The sequence below is a fragment of the Gloeophyllum trabeum genome (genome assembly GCF_000344685.1).
Source record: "Gloeophyllum trabeum ATCC 11539 unplaced genomic scaffold GLOTRscaffold_00012, whole genome shotgun sequence".
Classification (NCBI taxonomy): Eukaryota; Fungi; Basidiomycota; class Agaricomycetes; order Gloeophyllales; family Gloeophyllaceae; genus Gloeophyllum; species Gloeophyllum trabeum.
Window position 1 is genome coordinate 1,488,545 of NW_006920421.1, and position 18,468 is coordinate 1,507,012.

Genomic DNA, 18,468 nt, shown 5'->3' on the forward strand with positions numbered 1-18,468 from the left:
CCTGGTGCATTTGACGTCCGTTGACAGCGGCCCGGGCAAGACTGCTAGAAGAAGCCAAATTTAATAGCGATTAGGCTGCCCTGAGTCCCCTGACAAACCTTCTTTCGACATGATTTGCGAGCGTGTACGCTATGCATCCCGTAAGTCTCGGCGGCAACCCAGCTCGGTCACCGTGGAGAATCAGGCAACTGAAGCCTGGAGAGACGGGAGGCGTCGTGGGTGGGCGCGTCGTTGCCCTTTATAGCCACGGTTTGCCTCGCTGTATGATCTAACGATTCCCAGGTCTGTATGTCCCCGACACGGAGGAAAGTCAAAAGGCGACTAACTCGGAGGACGAGCGATGAGCGCCGGCAGTCATGCGTACTTAAGGGATTTAACCGTGTTACAATGGGATCCAACCCCCCATCGCAATGGATGTTGCGTTAGTTTTCTCTTGCGTTGGCGCTATCGGAGTCTTCATACTCTTCGGGAAACTGCTGAGCGGGCGGTCTCGGACGAATATTAAGAGTCTTCCATGTCCCGTGAGTCCAAGTGCATGCGCATCATCTTGATATTGGTTGTGCTGTCTGTTCCTCGAGCATCAATTGAGATCAACCAGGATAATGCTAGTTTCCTTTGGGGTCACGAATGGGACGTATTCTCGAACAGTGTAGGATCAAAGTTCACCGAATGGTTCAACAAACATGGCCCGGTGTACAGGATGAAGGGGGCTTTGTTGGTACGTGAAAGCTAGTTACTGTCTGGCCATGATCCTGGCCACGATATTCAAATTGCGAATCAGCACCCAGACATGGTACGCACACTCTACATTTATTGAACTTGTCCATGACATGATGCATTTTTGTAGCTGGTCGTTGCTGACCCCGCAGCCATCAACCGTATAATGGTGACGAATTCTTATAATTATGGTGCGCTGAGGCTTCGTAGGTCTCGAGAAGGGCCATTCACGAACTTGGAACCTCTGTTTTCTAGTCAAAGCCCCATTTTTTTCACCCGTCGTAGAGAGGCTGTTAGGCCGGGGCATCATCTGGTCCGAAGGCTCGCTGCACAAGCGCTTCCGTAGGCTGATGGAGGGTACTTTCAGGTAATCCACGGCCTTCCTGATGCAGACGGAGATATTTACTTGTTTTAGCCCTTCCAAGATACGGGAGATGTCTCCCAATGTCTTCGAGGCTACATCCAGCGTAGGCGCCACTCCTCTGGCAGTCTCAATTTATCTGACGTGCCCGATATTAATAGCTGCAGACGCGCCTTGTACAGCATCTTCAGGATAATCACGGTCAGGCGAGCATTGATGTGCTGTCATGGGCCAGCTCCGCCACGTGGGTATATCTGTTATTCCTTGACAAGCCTCACAACCTGAAAGAACTGGTTCTAGTTTGGATGTTATCGGACGTGTGGTAAGGCGGATCGACTTGGCACACGGAGACTAGCGTTTACTCCTCGCAAGGGATTTGGTTACGATTTCAGGGGTGGAGAGTCCGAAGAAGCCAAAGATATCAAGGAAGGTTGGGCAGAGCAAGTCATCGCAGGCATGTCCCCAACTGCATTCTACGTAAGTCTGTGCTCCTCAGTATCCTGAATATCTGATGTTGACTGCCGTCCAAGGGCGAAGTCATCTTGAGGGCATTCCCAATCCTGCACTCGCTTCCAGTGAAATCCATGCAGGCCCAGGGTCGCATGAAAGTGACGATGGACAAGCTCGCTAGGCGCCTGATTGCTTCCTCGGAACGGAATCCGGAGAAAGCTCAGGGAAAGGGAGTCAATTTCTTGGCTACCATGGGTACGAGTGAAGGCATATATTTAATTACTGTACTGGAACCCTGATGTTGACAGTGAACGCGTCGGGTGAGGGTAAAATGACGACACAGGAAACAATTGATAATGTCCGCCCTCGCTTAGATCGGGATCTCCATGAACTGACATCTGACTTCACAGGTATCTCATCTCGTGTAAGAAAAGCAGTCCTTACCGCATATGTACATTGACCCAAGTGGCATCCCATTTGCAGCACCGCGGGCTACGAAACTAGCGCGATGACTAGCAGTATGATTCTATGGGAGCTGGCCAAGCAGCCCTCCTGCCAGCAGAAGTTGCGCGAGGAGCTGGTCAAGCTAGGACGCGAGCCAACATATGACGACCTGATATCTGGGGCAGAGCTACCGTACTTGGACGCCGTAGTGAAGGAAGGGTACGTGAACGGAAGCATATCATCCAATTGTCCGTCTCTAAGTCATGCTACGTACATCGCCGGACAGGCTGAGATGTTACCCAGCGGCAGCGAATTACGGCCGAGTGGCTCTGGCAGACGACGTCCTCCCTCTCGAGACTCCCATCATCACCCCATCGGGCAAAGAGATTAGGGAACTGCGTATTCGTGCCGGCCAGGTACACTGTCTCCATCTATGCTTCCTGCCATGCTGACTCATCGCTTTCAAGTCCATAAACCTACCGCACATATCTATCAACACCCTGGATAGCATATGGGGAGACGGACAGGTATTCAGGCCGGAACGTTGGACCGACCCTCGAGGCTTGCCTCTCAAGGCCAAGGGCCTGTCCTCTTGGAGCAACCTGATGACGTTCGGGGCAGGACCGCGGATGTGTCTGGGTTACAGGCTAGGTACGGGCTCAAGATCTTTTGTACAGGGCTCGCTGCTGATACGTTCGATGTATGTAGCTTTCCTAGAGCTCAAGGTAGGGACCGTGCCGCCTGCGGGCGTGTATAGTAGCTGATTCATGCGTCACGACAGGCGATCATTGCCACACTGATCCGCACTTTCAAGTTTGAACTCACGGGTGAACATGTGGAGAAGCGGTACGCGGTCGTTTTGCAACCTAGAGTGGTAGGGAAAGAGCAAGAAGGGCCACAGCTCCCGTTGAACGTCACGTTTGCTGCGTGATATCGCCAAATCGTGTTTGTGCGTAATGTTTCTTCGCAAGGGAGGGTTCCCATCTTGCTTGTACATCAAGTTTCCGAAGTTTGCGTGCTTGATTGTTACACTCGCCAACCGTTTGATGTATAGGATTGTGGTTGATCTACTTGAGTATCAGTGAGGGCTGATTGCTGATACCCCCCAATGCGACCTCAATGAGTAGCCTTCGCTGCGGCCACATCGCAACTAGAACATCTCAGGCAATTTTATCTCGTCGCTGTGACTACCCGCCGCCCCTGGAGGACACAATGGCAATATAAGGAGCTACGGGCGATGGATCCATTCCACTAAGAAATTCAAGGATCTTCTGGGCCCAATACAAGGTTGTAAGAAGTCAATGGGATCATGGTGCATTGTTCAAGGAGGGACGTGTATAAAGCAGTAATTCAGCCAAAATGTGCATATGAGGTACTTGGTAGAAGGGAAATTTCGAAACGCGCTTGCTAGGCTAAGACTTAAGCTGCTGTCGCAACAACTCCTTTGTGGCCCCTAGTAGACTTCCACTCGATGAAGAGAGATGATACAAAGGCCAGGCAGGCCAGAGCAATAGAGGGGGTCATAGCGTCTCGCAGGGCACGGGAAGATGCGACGATAACTTGAGGCAGCAGATTTTCCGGTACGGTCTAATTACGCCATATAAGAGGGTGTAGGACGAGCTAATGAGTAGTCGGACTTACTGAGCGGAAAGTGGTCATCCCACCGGCGATTACGGCCGGAATGTCGACGCCAGGGACAGAGCCGAGGTTCTTCAAAAACTTGTTCTGATAAATTGACTGAGAGATAGACACAAATAAGCATCCCCCTAGTGTCTGCGAGAAAACAACCTGGAGATGCGCCTTTAAAACATGGACATTATGACAGGAGTAGAGAACTCACAATTGCAGTACCAACTTCGACATCCGCTGCCGATAAGACAGTCTGCGATGCTACATAAGCAAGCTGGTAAGTAGTTCCTAGTCCTACTCCGGCTATGATTTGGTAGCCGATCCATTTGCCAGTACTAGTGCTGGTAGTGGGGCTTAGCAAGTGAATAAGACCAGTACCAATGGACGCCACAGTAGATCCGAAGATCATGAATGGCGGGACATAACCGACAAAGGTCACCGCTGTGGTTGTGGCGATGATCGAAACGATGGTGGCTATAATGAGTGGTAATGTGTGAATACCGGCACCCAAAGCCGACGTCCCAAGAACAGCTTGGAAGTATATAGGCAAGAAGTACGCCAGAGAAAAATACGTGGCGCCAACGGCAAAATTATGGGTGGTCGCAGCAAATATTGTTCGGTTCTTGAAGAGACGGACCGGAACGGTTGCGCGCTCGCCCAGATACACTTGGAGGGCCATAAACACGAGCAGAAGAACTCCGAAGACGACGAGTTCGGCAATCGTCACCCCGGCTCCCCAGGCATCTCGCACACCTCCATTTTGGAGAGCAATCAGGAGGGAGATCACGGAACCGTGTAGCAGAGCGATACCTAGCCTAGGCTGAAATGTATCAGAAGCTGGAACATTACGTGGTGAAATCGTACCAGTCGATGGACATCAGGCGACGAGGGATGCTTTCCGTTTGAGGGCAATGAGGCTCGCGAAGGAATAGAGAAATAATTCCTAGAGTGACGGCGCCAATGGGTAAATTCAACCAGAAACACCAGCGCTTCGAAGAAGATGCAAGTCAGTCCTCCTGCGAGAAAGCAGAGCAAAAAATCACTAACCCAAGTGACTTCAGCTGTCAGAGCCCCGCCGATCAAAGGACCTGTGATGGCACCTACTCCATAGATGGCGCCTATGAGACCACCTGCGAGAGACTTGCGTTGTAGGGGCATCATTACGCTGACAATTACTAGGACTCCGATATAGACTCCAGCAACACCAATCCCAGCGATAGCACGCCCGACTACGAAGGTAGGGGAGTTGCGAGCCAGGGCGCATATCAGAGACCCAATCTCGAAGACCGCGGTTGACGCGATGAACACCAGCTTCATACTGAAGTAACCGTACAGGCGGCCGAAAAAGGGCTGCAGAACGGTGGACGTGAGCAAGTAACCGCTGGCATACCAGCCGACATCTTGCAAGGCATGGAAGTCATTCGTTCTGTGACAAGAGGATTAGTTCCTGTAAAAGAGTATGAGTCATCTACGCACATTGTAGCGGTGGCCGGTGAAATAACCGTCTGATCTAATGCCACGATGTAAATCGCGAGCGAGAGGGCCAGCGCCATCATGAACAATCGGAATCCACTGGGATTACCGCCGTCCAGCTCAACCTTCGGTAGCTGAGGAGGGTTTTCCTTTCTCTTGCCGCCCGAATTGAGCTGATAACCCGACACTTGCGCCTCTTGTCGGTCGAGGGTGGCGAGCTCAGAAGACATGGAGGTACCAAGAAAAGCAGCAGAAACTTGAGGGAGAAAAATACAGCTGCTGATGCCGCGACTTTATAGCATCTTCGAGCAAATAGGAAGGGAAAAAATCACAGGTAGCCGATCGTATTCGTGTCCCGAATCATGAGCATAGTAAGAGACTTACTCTGCACGTTCAATATGGACATGACTCCTATCGCGGGAGGTTACGAGTTGCACGGCTTGCTGACGAGGACACGGGGGAAAGGAGTGTACGAGAGAGAATACTGCTCTTGTTGCTGTATATGGTCATAACCCCTATAATCTACGGATGAACTCAGTAGTGTACGAGGGAGAGTCTTGCTCTCGTTGCTCGGTATGGTTACAACCCCTATTGAGTATTTACGTATGAACCGAGACGGCTTAGTGCACATATTTTGATGGGGGCAAGAGATACAACCACTCACCAAATATACATGCCAAGTTTTGATTACCTGTGATATCTCCACTGCTGGAGCAGAGTCAGTGGAAAGGACCATAGCTGTGACAGCTATGGTCGGCTTACTCCGGCGACGCCACAGAAGCCACAAACAGTTTGCGCCACAACGCTTCCACATCTGGCCTCAGCACTACTCGATTCACTACACGTTCGCACGCTTGCTTCTGCTCATTGCTATCGAACCTGAATGTGCGAGTCAGCTTGAGCTTGAAGGGGAGCTTCACCGCGGGCTTACGGCTACCTGTGTAACTATGCTTGACCTGTCTCGATTGAGAGCAATGTGACGAACGTCCTAATCATTATCTAATTCGTATGTCAGTAATCTCCTGAACATTAGTTCGTCATCCCTTCATGAGAGAATCCCTGTGAGGGACGCGCGCCACAGAAAGCAGATGGATCGGCTCCCTTCAGGTATATGTTTCAGAAAGCCTATCATTAGTCCAGGCTTCATATTTCTGTATCTCTCCTGTGAGAATTGCCGACCAGCGCCAAGGAACAGCACCCTGAATTCCACCCGCCCGTTCCGTTCCCGAACCCCCTTTCCTTCCTCTACTTAGGTCGAATTCTTCAGTCAATGTGATCTCAGCAGCTTCCAGACATGCCCACCCTCTTGCCCTTGCATATTTTTGGCACCCTCGTCATATCTTCAGAGTTCCTCACCACTGCATCGCCTACCAGCATAACCTTCCCGGTTGCCTCCCCGTCCTCACCACCCTCATCGCAAGCGCCGGCCACTTCTGATGTACGTGAGCTAGGCAATCTGCTAAGAGGAAGAGGCTTCAGGTGGCTCAAATGATAATGGCACACAAGACGGTCAGGCCTTCGTTAAGTCGTATAAGCAGAGAAATTTGGTGAGATCTCACGAGTGAGCAGGAGTGGTACCCGGTCGTCTTTCTTCAGTATGGTAACCGCTTCGTGACTACTTACATATGCATGATTGATCCTCATTGGAGGCGTCTACATGCTTTTCATTACTATTGTGCAACATTCTAAGCTATGAACAGTCGATACTCCTGCTTCATTAGTGTCCAGAATAGTTCGGATGGTACAACAGTATCCAGACAAACTGCAAGGACGGGTATGTACACTAACTACCGCTACAACATCGACGCCAACTAATCCCAAACAGTTCGACAAAGTCCAAAATCCAAAGTATAAACAACCCTCCGTCTCCTTTCCTCTACCATCCGCTAGAACTGGTCCTCAGTTCCCGAAATACATAGCCACCACCAATGCCCCCGCCGCCCACGCCCACCCCGCAACCAGCGCATCCGCGCCTGAGCTCGACCCTGAGCCCGCAGTCTGGCTCGCACTCGAACCAGAATGCGTGCCCGTCGCGCCCGCGCCGACGCTGCTGGACCCGGACGGCGTCGTGACGGTCGCGTTGTCCGCAGTGAACACGCGGACGTAGGAAACCTCGAAGTACGCGTTGTCATACGTCGGGCTGCCGGCGTTGATCACGCTGTTGAGGTACTATTCAAAGGCGGTGGTGGGTGAGGTGAAGAGGGGTTTGCAGGAATGGTGGGGAGGGACTTACGCAGTCGCCGTTACCGCATGTCTGGGAGTATGTCGAGTTCGCCCTGGGTAGTTACGTCCGTCAGAAAGGCAGTCGATGGCATTTCATTGGAGGAGGGTACGTACCACTGCCCGCACAGGTTGATATCCATCACGAGTTGCTGGGGGCCGAAGTAGTTGCTGATATCGCAGCTGCTCGAGGGGTACGCAGCGGACGGCGCCCCCCACGAAGAGGGGTCGATCGTGTCGTTGCTAGAGCTAATGGACGAGGGGACGTCGGGACGCTGTTAGGTGAGGAAGCGTGAGTCTCCAGACGGTATGGCGAGGCAGATCTGCTCAGAACTCACGCTCCAGAACCAAATATAAATCCCCGACACGTCAAACTGCGTGGCGAACACGCCCCCGCCCGCGCTCGCGAAGCCCTCGCCGAAGCTGTTCGCCTTCTTCTCCGCGACGGTGCACCCGCTCCCGATCGTCGCGTTGCAGTTCGTCTCGCCGCTCGCGCCGACCTGGTCCGCGGGCGTCGTGTGCGTGCAGCCAGCGGTGGTGTGCAGCGCCATCTGGTTGTACCCCATCAGGTTGACGGTCTCAATGATGTCGATCTCGCCCTGCGCTGGCCAGGAGGCGCCCCGTGTCCAGAATGCTGGCCAGACCTGTATTCAAATGCAAGCTTACGTGAGCATTCAAGCAGGAGGGTGGTTGGGAATGAGAGAGGTACGAAGGAAGTCACTCACCGAGCAGCCATACGGGAGGTGCGCAAAGTCGGCAATGAACACAGACCCGATAGGGTAGAAGTCCTGAGTGTAGATCTCTACCTGAACTGCCTTTCAGCCCCTGCTTTTCCCAGTCACCCAACGCACTCACTGAGTTCCGCTTATAGTTCCACGGCACATTCGTCGTATTATCCACTTTCACGATCGCGTGCCCGGTATTACTGTCCACATACGCGAGCTGCGCGGAGGTGGCGGCCGACTGGTTCAGGTACATAGCGTCCCCTATTCACTCACCGCCTACATGAACACACCGCTCGCCTCCACCACCTGGAGCGCTCACTCACCAGACTGAGAATAGTCATACCCGTTGAAGAAGTCCCATCCGTTGAAGAAATTATTGCCCGAAAAGTCCTGCGCGAGCTTGTACGCCGACGCAAAAGCGAGCTGCGTAGCGAGGACGGCGGCGGCAGCAGCAGGGGACTTCATGGTCTAGTGATCGCTGTAGACGTAGGTCGTGGTGTAAAGAACGAAGGCAGTTAACGAAGGGACGGCCAATGCAGGCCTCTGACGGAGTGCAGGAAGCTGCGTGCTGCGGGAGTCGCAAAAATAACAGGACTGACGGAAGGGGTCGCTGCGTGCCGGGAGGCGTTTCGTTCTTCATTATTATGTAGTCTCCCGCAAGGCGGAACGTGCCTGAGGCGATCGCAGCCGTTCCGGAAGTGCAGCTGCACGTCCCTGACTCATTCAAGATTGATTGGGCAATTGTTGAGGACAACGCTTCACCCGACAACATGAGGAGGACGACAGGTACACGTTCGACGTCCTCTCTCTCGAATTCTATCCACTGGTATATCGCTGATATAGATTGTCACGGAATCTCCAAGGCAAGCATATGGGTACAAAACCGAAGCAGTCAATATCTCATACAATCTAAATATCCGTACAACTCCTATTCGTCGTCAGTCCTACCGCTCACATATTGTTGCCCGGCTGATTGGTCTGCATGCACTAGGTAAGTTCAACATATCCGAAAAGCCACAAGAAAAACGCACCTTCAGAGCCTCTCCCTTCTCAACCAACCCCGGATCTCTCATGGCCTTTCCTGCAACCTTCTCGAGACTCCCTACATAATGCCATGATCAGCACAGCCCGCTCCGAGGGCTTGACCTAGGCAGCGACGCACCCTTCATCCGCTGACCCAACCCCGGTGTCTCAGCATTCTCCTGCTGTCCCTGCCCGTAGCTCAGATTCGTCCCGCTCTCGCCGCCATCCGCAAACTCCCCGCGCGCCTGGCGCGCCTCGAAGCCTTCGCGCGAGTCCGCGCCCTCCGAGATGAAGTGCCCCGAGTCGCTGGGGACGACCGGCGCTTCGACGTTAATCTGGCTGCCCGTGCGCCGCTCATCGCGGTCACGGGGGTGCACGACGTGGCGGTCCTCGGGCTCGCCTGGGCAGCGCGATGAGCAAGTGGATCAAAGAATGCAAGATATCTAGCGTACTTGCAACGTTGTTCAGATAGGACATGGTAGACGATAATAGATCGGATATATTAAGAGCGGTCGGTGTATGCGGTCCATGGCGAGGAGGGACTGGCTGATATACATAGCGAGCGAGGGATATGACGAGCGGTGACGTCCCCGGAGCCAACTAGGAAAGGCGGCCCTCCCCCCTAACTTGGCTGTGTTGTGGAGCGCAGACTCGGACAATTGTGGCACCGGATCCTGCGCCTTGGCTTGTAACCTGGAGGGCGATTTTCTGGTAATATTCAGCTGAGGTCTGTAGCCTGAGGCAATGATGTGTGGCATATACACCAGGGCATCTCCAAGGGAATCGGACGGAAAAACTGACATTTCATGATCAATCAAATAATCGCAGAAGGGATATGTAGTTTCGCTGAGACATGTCTCTCGCCCCTGCCAAATTCGCCGAGTTGCGGATGATAGCGGCTAGCAATATATACATCGTCTACTGCTAGCCGCTGTCATGGTTATCCAACTACGCACTTCCACGTATTTGGACGACATACGATTTGTCTGGACCCACAGCTCTAACACCATTGGGTCTCTGCTCAGGATCAAGGAAAGTATACGCGATGACTGCCCTGCTGCGCCAGCCGTAGTAATCCTTCCAATATTAATCAGACACGTTCGGTACGATCACTGCACAATACATTAGTACGTCTGCCTGCTTCGACTTCGCGCGTCGTCTTGTATGCGACGCATCTGCGCCCATGCCATTTAATTAATCAACTTCTGTCGGGATAGACTTTTAGCGGTTTGACAGAGAACGAACGTGTCATTATTGTACGTACACAATCTCACATCGCATTTCGTTCTGTTCCATTGAGTGGATGAGAAGCCATCCGAGTACTCGGAGGCCCTGAGTCAGTGTCTGAATCGTAGCTGCCCCACATCGGAGGCGCGTTAGCTCGCCGCCTTGTGGCCGGTCTTTATACCAGAGAGCGAGCAAGGGGGTAGGTATATACTGACATTTATTCGCGTCCCGTCGATCACCCTCGCCCTCATATCGCCTTCCACCAGCGGATCGCTGTTCTAGGTCCAAGACGGGATAACATAACCTCATGGTAAAGTGGCAGAGCGAGCAAGAACTAACGCGAGACATGCTTGTCTACGACAAGATGTGGCCTGTCTTCATGGGCATCTACATGTAAGCCCACAGCTCTGGTTTGACTCGACTCTAATATTTGGGCTCGCTCACGGGAGAACGAGCAGGTGGGACTTCGCGCTGACCTTCTGGTTCGACTGGTGGCTGCTTACCTGCAGGACGCCATTCCGATGGCCCCATGTGAGTCTATCATCTCTGTGTGCAACGACGACTCGGAGCAGAGACTCGGCACTTTCATTCGGCAGATCAGAATCCATTCTGACGGCTGCGAGTAAGGTACCGTATCTGGTGGCGCGTTATTCAGTTATCGGACAGTTCGTTCTGCTGTCAGTGAGCCTAAGCTTTTCTAATTTTCTCGCAAATGCACAGTAATTGACTGGTTTTTTGCCGTAGTTGTACCTTTGGTACCAATCAGGATATCGGAAGATGTGACAGTACGTGCACTCTAAGTTGCATTGGCCTTAGTGGAGCTGCTTTCGACTGATCCACTCATGCACAGTCAGGTATCATCTTCTCACCGTATGTCTCAAATACGACTTTCCGACGTGCCTAACTGAAGGTGTGGCTAGGTCGTGATAGTCTCCGGCACAGGGTGCGCTTCCCTAAACCTCGCAATACGCACGTGAGTGTCCTCCCGACACCTGTACTGTAAGGGCAGCTTTGCAGACGAGTCTGGGACAGAGTAAGAATCTGGAACAGCAAGCTCCCGGTTCTGGTAATAGTTACGCTGCTAGTATTGAGTCAGTGGGGCGTCCTTCTATCAGGTCGGTCTAGTATCCCGTATGTGTCGTATCCGACGTGGGTTTTGGTACTGAAGGAAAGGAACAGGAGCGGTGAGATTCTTTATGACAGCGTTCAACCCCCGTCAGGGATGCCTCGTCTCTGACCCGCATGGCGCGCAGATCATTCTAGTATATGCCACAAGTACGCTGTGCACTTGATCCCTTCTCTGTTGCTCTTATGCTCGTTCTTATCCGTTGTCTCCTTCACAGCTTTATTGGTCGATGTCTCTGTGCTCCTCATCGGCATGGTAGGTCTGACGCGCGGCGGTTCAGAGCTACGCATATGGAGGCTGGGCGACTTGGGACGAATTCTATTCGCTCAGGGGATGCTCTATTTTGTCGTCACGTCGGTCGTGAATGCTTTCTCCGTGGTACGTTGCCTGTCATAAAGAGCGCCGGATTTGAATTTGGTTGATGGGTTTGTGGGGGCTTTCAGGTCTTTGCAGCGCTGAATCTAAACAGTGAGGAATGTCAATTTATAATAGCCTCCACCGCGTATAATCTGCTCTTTTAGCCGTCATGGACATAATGCTGAGTGTTCCAGGTAAGTTACCATTATCTGGGAGCTGAGTCCTTTCTGAGATTGCTGCGCGAGGTAGCTCTAGTTGTAAGGTGAGCAAAGCAACCGCATCTCGTGGTAAAAATTCCGACCGTTCCGCGTACAGCACTATAGCCTCATGCCGCTGCGTGACATCCCTATTCGCGATGTACATAAAATCTCAGGACGGCCGGTACGTGTCCTGACTACCCTATCTATCCGAGATAATAGGCCACTGCTCATCAGCCGGCAGCTCCGACGGGACGACCGCGGTCAGCGGCGGCTCTTCACATGGGATCAAGTTCTCCTCGGTGATGGACCCTCCGCGGTATGATAAACCATTAATCGGAGCTCTTGTTGCTCACGCCCGACGCTGAGGATAGGTCTTCGAGGACGGAACAGTGCCAGGCCGAAGGAGCAGCCTCTGCTGCCCCGCATGCTACCACCGGGCATGGATCAACGCTCTCCACGATACCGCGTCAGTATCGAACAAATCGTTCCGCCCTCAGTCCCATTCCTGAGGTGTAGCCAGGTAGCTAAGGCTCATGAGGATACTCAAGAAGACTGGTCGGAGCAGCTGATCTCACCACTACTGATGATATCGCCATGATCCCGTCTGCGATCTCATATTTAGTCGCTGGGATCACAACGTTTGACCATGGCCAGGTACACCTTCCCTCAAGGTGCGTGGCCTCCCAGCCACAATCGTGCTGGGGCTCTACAGGCCATCATGATCATCATGATACAGTATCACAATCACAACTTGAATCACACCTCTGCTTAGATCTCCATGAAACGCGCTGGGATTATGATTCCGTAGTAGGTTTACACGCCATGTACAATAACAAGTAAACGATGACGGTAACGACTTGTAACGAGAATTATACAGACACGGGGGCAGACGAGGGCATGGTATAGTAGATACAAAGGTCTGCTGAGTTGTATATGTGCAGGTGGTGATAATAATACTCGTGTATGCAACAATGATGGCGACGAAGGATGTCCCTGATATGTAACAACGTGCGATAACGTCCGTATGTGCGGTGGAAGGGTCAGTTGGAGGTCCGTTTCCACCTTGCTAAGGGTGGATTTGTCGGGTCGACGACGCTGTCGCTGTGTCGATGTGACTGGACGAGGGAAGAATGGTTAAGAACATAGGCAAGGTAGTGGCGAGGAATGCTCGAAGCAACATACCCTGAACCGACTGATGTGTATCCCGCGAGGTGCGGATAACGAAGGCTGAGCAGGGGAGGACATGGCCAACATCTCTTCGAGCTGTCGAGCATACCAGCGACTGTCGTCGTCGACGTCGTCCTGCTCGTCATATCCAGCTTCCTCCTCTTCACCGAAGGCGTCGTCTTCGTCGTCCGTCAGCGAGGGTAAGAAGGATTCGTCTCCTGATACGGAGAGTTCTTCGACCTCGTCCTCGAGGGAGGGTAGTGGCTTGCCACGTCCCTCATGTTTCGGAGGGAGCTTCGGAGGGAGCTCCGGCAATTCTGTGCTGCTCGTGTCCTCACTAGAACAGCTCGTGAGAGATGGTGTCGACATTCGGCTCATCTTCATTTGGGAGGAAGAAGGCGACGGAGGGGGGCGGGGGAAGTCTAAAGCAAGACCGCATTTGCTGAAGTTGAGGTGGAAAGAATCCTCGGTGCGACGGTGACTGCGTGGACTTCCGTGTCTATCACGCTGGGAAGCACACGAGTGAGCTGGAGAGGATGATTAAGAGGATGAATGGGTACGTACTGGAGGTGACTTCGCGAGAACATCAACGTTTTCGACCTGCCACAGGCCCGCGAAACGATGTTTTGGTTTTGTAACCGGAGTGGCCTCCTGGCGACTTCTGTCCACTAAGACGGGTTTTGACATCTTCAATGTATGACACTCGCTCAAGAGGAGATAGGAGGTGCAACCTGCGTTCAGCTTGCAAGGAGACGTCGTGATGGTGGACGGTAGATGCCTGCGCACTTGCTGCAGTGTTACGACGAGTGTTACCGGGGTATCTTGACGTTCTTGGCCAGGAAAGGCGGCATCAGGATGCCTGGGATATTATAACCGACCTCACAACCGGTGGCCTAACGGAGGATATCGTTCAATATTGAGCGAAGCCATTGATCCCAGTTCGGCATGCCGGCGTAGGCGTTTCTTGAGCATCCACGTCAGAGAATTTGCCTTGTAAGTCGCTGCAACCCTGGCTTCGGACGGCCCAGCCGCGCCTCGAGGCATTTCATTACGGAGATTGCTGCCCTGGATCGGATGTAGAACAACCACAATTGGCTTCCGTCGTCACGCCGCACTTCCCGAAATTACGACAACCGTAGTTCTCGGGTGTAAGGAGGCTATAAATACCCGAAAGCGGTCGTCGCATCGCTCTATTTAGCGATGTCTTTGTAGACAGTATCGTCCCGGAGACTCGCGATTCTTTCAAAGAGGGAGCAGCAGGATGAGGAAGGTAATAATACAGGTCGACATGGCTCCATTCAGTTAACCTCTGTAGCGTAACCCTTTCCAACCGTGCCGCTGGTATTTACATTGTCACGCAATCCGTCACAAAATATATTTGCCGCCCGCGGTCTGGAGTCTGGACCACTTTGTGGTCGGTTGTTGATGCTTCAACTTGGAGCTTTTCCAAGGAACTAGCGAGAATCCACTGCATGCTACAGCAAAGAACGAATGCGATTACCTCTCGTGCAGATCTTTTATCGTAGACACATAACAGAACCGGGGTGCATCAGGAGTGCTGTAATTAAAAAGGATCTGCAGGTGCAACACCTGCACAGCCACTATCGGCCCTGCGGTACCGAGAGTCCCCGCCGACTCCCCGGTGCCGCCACAGGTCGATGACAGGACTTCCGCAAAACGATGTTACCAAACATAACGCTCTCATTTCAGCCACAATGTATGCCCATACATTTATGCTAGAACACTACTGACAAAGCCACTCGGATGAGTTATATATGACAGAAGTGCTCCCGGCACGACGTTTGTATGCTTCCGGATCCCACATACGCCGCTCGGTGCCTTACCCGGTGACGTAGAAGCCTACGATGTACAGACGCAAGGTTCTGTAATGCGAGGAATAAATAGGACCGGGTTATCGCCCTCACCCCAGTACACACATTGTCTGCGGTACTACTAGTATGGCCTCTGCTGACGACGTTTACGAGGGCAAACCGCTCACCCAGCTCTGGCCTACAGAGGATAGACCGGGCTGGCGAGGGTGAGAGCATTTGCCAACGTTCTTACTCGAAGCATAACGTAAATAATACATCTTAGTTTCATTGAATGGGAGGATCGCCCCGACAGAAAGAAGATCGTCCATGAACTCTTGAAGCGGAGGAAATTTCCGTATCCTCCGGGTATGAGACAACCATAACGTGTCCTTGATGTTGGCACTTTCTGACTGTCATCTCAGAATTTCAGTTTGTACCACTCCCAAAGACAAACCCAATCCTTGACGGCGAGCGCTTCAAGGCTTACCATGCGGCCGTCGGTCTATCCAGTATCGTTGACTTTAGCTGGGAGACGGTCCTGAAAGAGAAGCCAAATATGATACATCTTCTCCAGTTTCCGTATAATGGGGAAACACGACGCGAAGATCTTATTGCGGGCAAGATAACCGATAACAAAGTTCATTTGTACGTTTCTGCCGGTGAACCACTGATCGAACCTGATACGGAGGCCCGTACCGTATAGCATTCGCAACCACGGCGGCGTACCCGATATCGACGAAGATGCCCTCGAGATCTCCATCGGAGGTCTTGTAAACAAGCCAGTCAAGCTTACCATGAAGGATCTGAAGGATCCCAACAAGTTCCCGTGAGTGATCTGCCCATGGTTGCTCGTACCGTCTGTATCTCATCGTTCTTCAATGCCGTAGCCAAACCGAAGTCACGATTACGCTGCAGTGCGCCGGTACTCGTCGCCGAGAACAGATTGAGCAGTACCCAGGAGACGGTGATGAACTAATCAACGCCCCTTGTATGCGCCTGTCCGATTGTTTTATTTCTGCGCGCTCATACTGTCTTTGCACCGCGCAGGGGGAGAGGGTGCCATGTAAGTCTATCGAGATTGCTGCGACAATCAATACTTACCCTTTGCCACTAGTGGCACTGCTGTCTATAAAGGTGTCCCGTTGAAGAAGGTCTTGAAGATCGCGTGTGGAGGCGTGCTCCCCGAATGCCAACACATCGAGTTCATAGGCGCTGACACCTACTTCAAGTACACGAATCCCTTTTCAAGCACGCGCATTGCTGACCTCCCTTCATCTGCACAGGAAAGGCGACGTTTTCAACTACGCAGTGTCGGTGCCGTATCGCAAAGTGCGCAGGAACGAGGAAGTGCTCCTCGCCTGGGAGATGAACGGGAAGCCCCTCCCCAAGATCCACGGGTTCCCTCTTCGAGCCGTGGTCGCGGGCTACATCGGCGCCAGGAGCGTCAAGTGGCTTTACAAGATCAACGCCTTGGCCGAACCCAGCTTGGGTCCCGTTCAGAGGCAAGAGTATATATACTACACCTCACAGGTAGGTCGCTGTACCGAAGTCCACACTGCTCAACTCTAATGCGATCGCTCCTGTTAGATGGGAAAGCAGAACGTCACGTATTCCAACGGATTTTCCATCCAGGACATGCCAGTATCGTACGTAACTTGCCGCGTTTTGAATGCGCAACGCCACATATGCCAAGCTGTCATTTAGGAGCGCTATCATATTCCCGCTTGACAAGACCACAATTGTGCATGACGGCACGATAGAATTGCAGGGATGGGCGTACAGCGGAGGCGGCAACTGGGTCGAGAGGGTGGAAGTTTCGCCTGACGGGTACGATACTACCTGTTTGGCCACTGGACTTCGGCGCTAAGACCTGTCTGATTCACTCCCAGGGGCCACGTCTGGTACCAGGTTGCAGCGGAAGATATGACCGAGAAGCACTACTACGCCTGGCGCCTCTGGAAGACAAAGCTGCCCGTCGATGCCGAGGGCTGGCTCGAGTTCTGCGTGCGCACCTGGGATTCTTCGTGCAACACGGAGCCGACCTTTGTACGCTCAGCCTGGAAGTACGTCGTGCTTTGTTCTGCGCCCTTGGTTTCCACGGCTGACATGTGCTTGTCATAGTTGGGATCTGCACGTAACTTCTTCGGCGCATCGTATCAAGGTGTACAGCGTCAACAGGACGAAGCCCGCCACGGCTAAGCGGCTGAAAGAACTCGAGGAGCATGGCGAGACCATTGAGCCGATTACCAGGCCGCTATCGTTCCCCCTCGAGGATCACGAGACGTATCAAGCCAACACCCAGAAGTACCCGAGAGAACCCAAGAATTGAGCGGTAAAGGTACGCTGCGGAAGGAGGTGTGCCTGCTATCAATGTAAGCTACGCAAGACTCAAAAGGTGATCTGTAAAGTGTGTAGATTCATCTTCTACAGTGTTGTGTATAGTAATTTGTTGTGCCTCTAAATCGCATCGTGTCGTATTTGTATGTGCACCATGTTGGTGGCGCCCATCATCTGACAAAATAGTTATATACACTTGGCCGGACCATAATTGACACCGTGCGGCGGCCAAGGACACTTGAGGCTGGCAGGACCAATGCTCTCCTGCAGAATAACACCCAATAAGAGCCCTATTCTCGGGACGAAGAACACCGGTTGTTGGGTTGACGCAGGGGACGTGCACAGACCACACACACACAGTACAACAAACCTGAAGACCGGGAATCCTGGATCTCGGAAAGCAACCGAGAGATCTTCGAGATTTAAGCGGCTGCTAATGGCTCGAGAGATGCAGCCGGCCGAAGAGACCAGCTAGATGTTCTCTTGCATCCGCAGTGGAAAGGCCTCTTGCCAGGGAATCATTGTCATGTATAGACATAGAATCTCATATCGGGCATCCCTTGACAACTGATTGCAGAACGATAGACGCACCGGAAATTCCTGCTCTTCAGGGTGCCCCAAACAATGACAAAACACCCCCAAACAGTGGGATATTTGCTCAGAAGGTGGACACTACCTACTTCGAGAGCCATTCGAGGCAATGGGACCCAGCTAGCCCTGACGAAAGCGGTGTGGCGATTGCAGTGCGCTCCCCTTCTACTTCATTTGGCGGCTTTGATTGGCAGCAGCAGAAATCTGAGGTGCATCCAACGTTCTGCAATCAGCAGGAACTTGATCTAGGATCTAAAGTCGTGGTGAAAGCCGCGTGCGGATGCAACCTAATACCGATAGCGACGGAATCAATTCCGAGTTGTCTAGACAGGTCTTCTTTGAATTGCACACCAATGAGCACTCAGAAGGACAGCGGACAGATGACATTGACCTTGGCATTTGATGATCGGTGAGAACCAAATGAAGAACTCACTTGACTGGCGAATCTACCACAGGGCATCCACAGGCTTCCTCGTGAACGTGGCTGATTATCCAGCCTAACACAGCTAAGCATAGGATTTGAAGTCATTTCGATGGATTTGGTCCGATTAGAACGCACCAGAAGAACACGTACTTGTTGCACTTGGCATACTCCGCCGGGAGCACCGTA

General features: G+C 52.5%; 7 protein-coding genes across 7 annotated transcripts; 3 read left to right on the top strand and 4 right to left on the bottom strand.

Annotated features, from left to right (window-relative positions):
- Positions 1-514: 514 nt before the first annotated feature.
- On the top strand, positions 515-2,903 carry GLOTRDRAFT_132093 (cytochrome P450; the record flags this gene model as incomplete). The annotated part of the gene is made up of 16 exons (XM_007870909.1): positions 515-718; positions 782-793; positions 848-908; positions 973-1,084; positions 1,133-1,184; positions 1,240-1,322; positions 1,379-1,400; positions 1,451-1,555; positions 1,609-1,783; positions 1,837-1,886; positions 1,939-1,952; positions 2,012-2,220; positions 2,276-2,388; positions 2,440-2,623; positions 2,681-2,697; positions 2,754-2,903. The coding sequence occupies 16 exons, from the start codon at positions 515-517 to the stop codon at positions 2,901-2,903; spliced, it is 1,563 nt and encodes a 520-aa protein (XP_007869100.1).
- A 488-nt stretch (positions 2,904-3,391) lies between these two features.
- Positions 3,392-5,304, bottom strand: GLOTRDRAFT_80075 (MFS general substrate transporter; the record flags this gene model as incomplete). The annotated part of the gene is made up of 6 exons (XM_007870910.1): positions 3,392-3,559; positions 3,614-3,760; positions 3,813-4,416; positions 4,466-4,590; positions 4,649-5,027; positions 5,078-5,304. The coding sequence occupies 6 exons, from the start codon at positions 5,302-5,304 to the stop codon at positions 3,392-3,394; spliced, it is 1,650 nt and encodes a 549-aa protein (XP_007869101.1).
- Positions 5,305-6,710: 1,406 nt separating this feature from the next.
- On the bottom strand, positions 6,711-8,663 carry GLOTRDRAFT_140456 (uncharacterized protein). Its single transcript, XM_007870911.1, has 7 exons — positions 8,343-8,663; positions 8,150-8,280; positions 8,020-8,100; positions 7,633-7,938; positions 7,412-7,569; positions 7,308-7,350; positions 6,711-7,243 (listed from the first exon to the last, which is right to left on the bottom strand). Exons 1-7 carry the CDS (start codon positions 8,482-8,484, stop codon positions 6,974-6,976), a joined length of 1,131 nt encoding a protein of 376 aa, XP_007869102.1. The 5' UTR covers positions 8,485-8,663; the 3' UTR covers positions 6,711-6,973.
- A 307-nt stretch (positions 8,664-8,970) lies between these two features.
- GLOTRDRAFT_132096 (uncharacterized protein) lies at positions 8,971-9,519 on the bottom strand (the record flags this gene model as incomplete). The annotated part of the gene is made up of 4 exons (XM_007870912.1): positions 8,971-8,997; positions 9,051-9,121; positions 9,182-9,442; positions 9,495-9,519. The coding sequence occupies 4 exons, from the start codon at positions 9,517-9,519 to the stop codon at positions 8,971-8,973; spliced, it is 384 nt and encodes a 127-aa protein (XP_007869103.1).
- Positions 9,520-10,576: 1,057 nt separating this feature from the next.
- Positions 10,577-12,274, top strand: GLOTRDRAFT_95679 (uncharacterized protein; the record flags this gene model as incomplete). The annotated part of the gene is made up of 10 exons (XM_007870913.1): positions 10,577-10,662; positions 11,014-11,054; positions 11,120-11,139; positions 11,180-11,242; positions 11,287-11,384; positions 11,438-11,544; positions 11,655-11,773; positions 11,947-12,014; positions 12,076-12,133; positions 12,194-12,274. 10 exons carry the CDS (start codon positions 10,577-10,579, stop codon positions 12,272-12,274), a joined length of 741 nt encoding a protein of 246 aa, XP_007869104.1.
- A 482-nt stretch (positions 12,275-12,756) lies between these two features.
- GLOTRDRAFT_140457 (uncharacterized protein) lies at positions 12,757-13,854 on the bottom strand. Its single transcript, XM_007870914.1, has 3 exons — positions 13,684-13,854; positions 13,135-13,626; positions 12,757-13,067 (listed from the first exon to the last, which is right to left on the bottom strand). Exons 1-3 carry the CDS (start codon positions 13,804-13,806, stop codon positions 12,993-12,995), a joined length of 690 nt encoding a protein of 229 aa, XP_007869105.1. The 5' UTR covers positions 13,807-13,854; the 3' UTR covers positions 12,757-12,992.
- Positions 13,855-15,077: 1,223 nt separating this feature from the next.
- On the top strand, positions 15,078-17,259 carry GLOTRDRAFT_122740 (molybdopterin binding oxidoreductase; the record flags this gene model as incomplete). The annotated part of the gene is made up of 12 exons (XM_007870915.1): positions 15,078-15,157; positions 15,214-15,296; positions 15,353-15,575; positions 15,634-15,756; positions 15,818-15,918; positions 15,978-15,993; positions 16,045-16,158; positions 16,214-16,460; positions 16,518-16,576; positions 16,635-16,757; positions 16,820-16,993; positions 17,052-17,259. 12 exons carry the CDS (start codon positions 15,078-15,080, stop codon positions 17,257-17,259), a joined length of 1,551 nt encoding a protein of 516 aa, XP_007869106.1.
- Between the last annotated feature and the right edge of the window lie 1,209 nt (positions 17,260-18,468).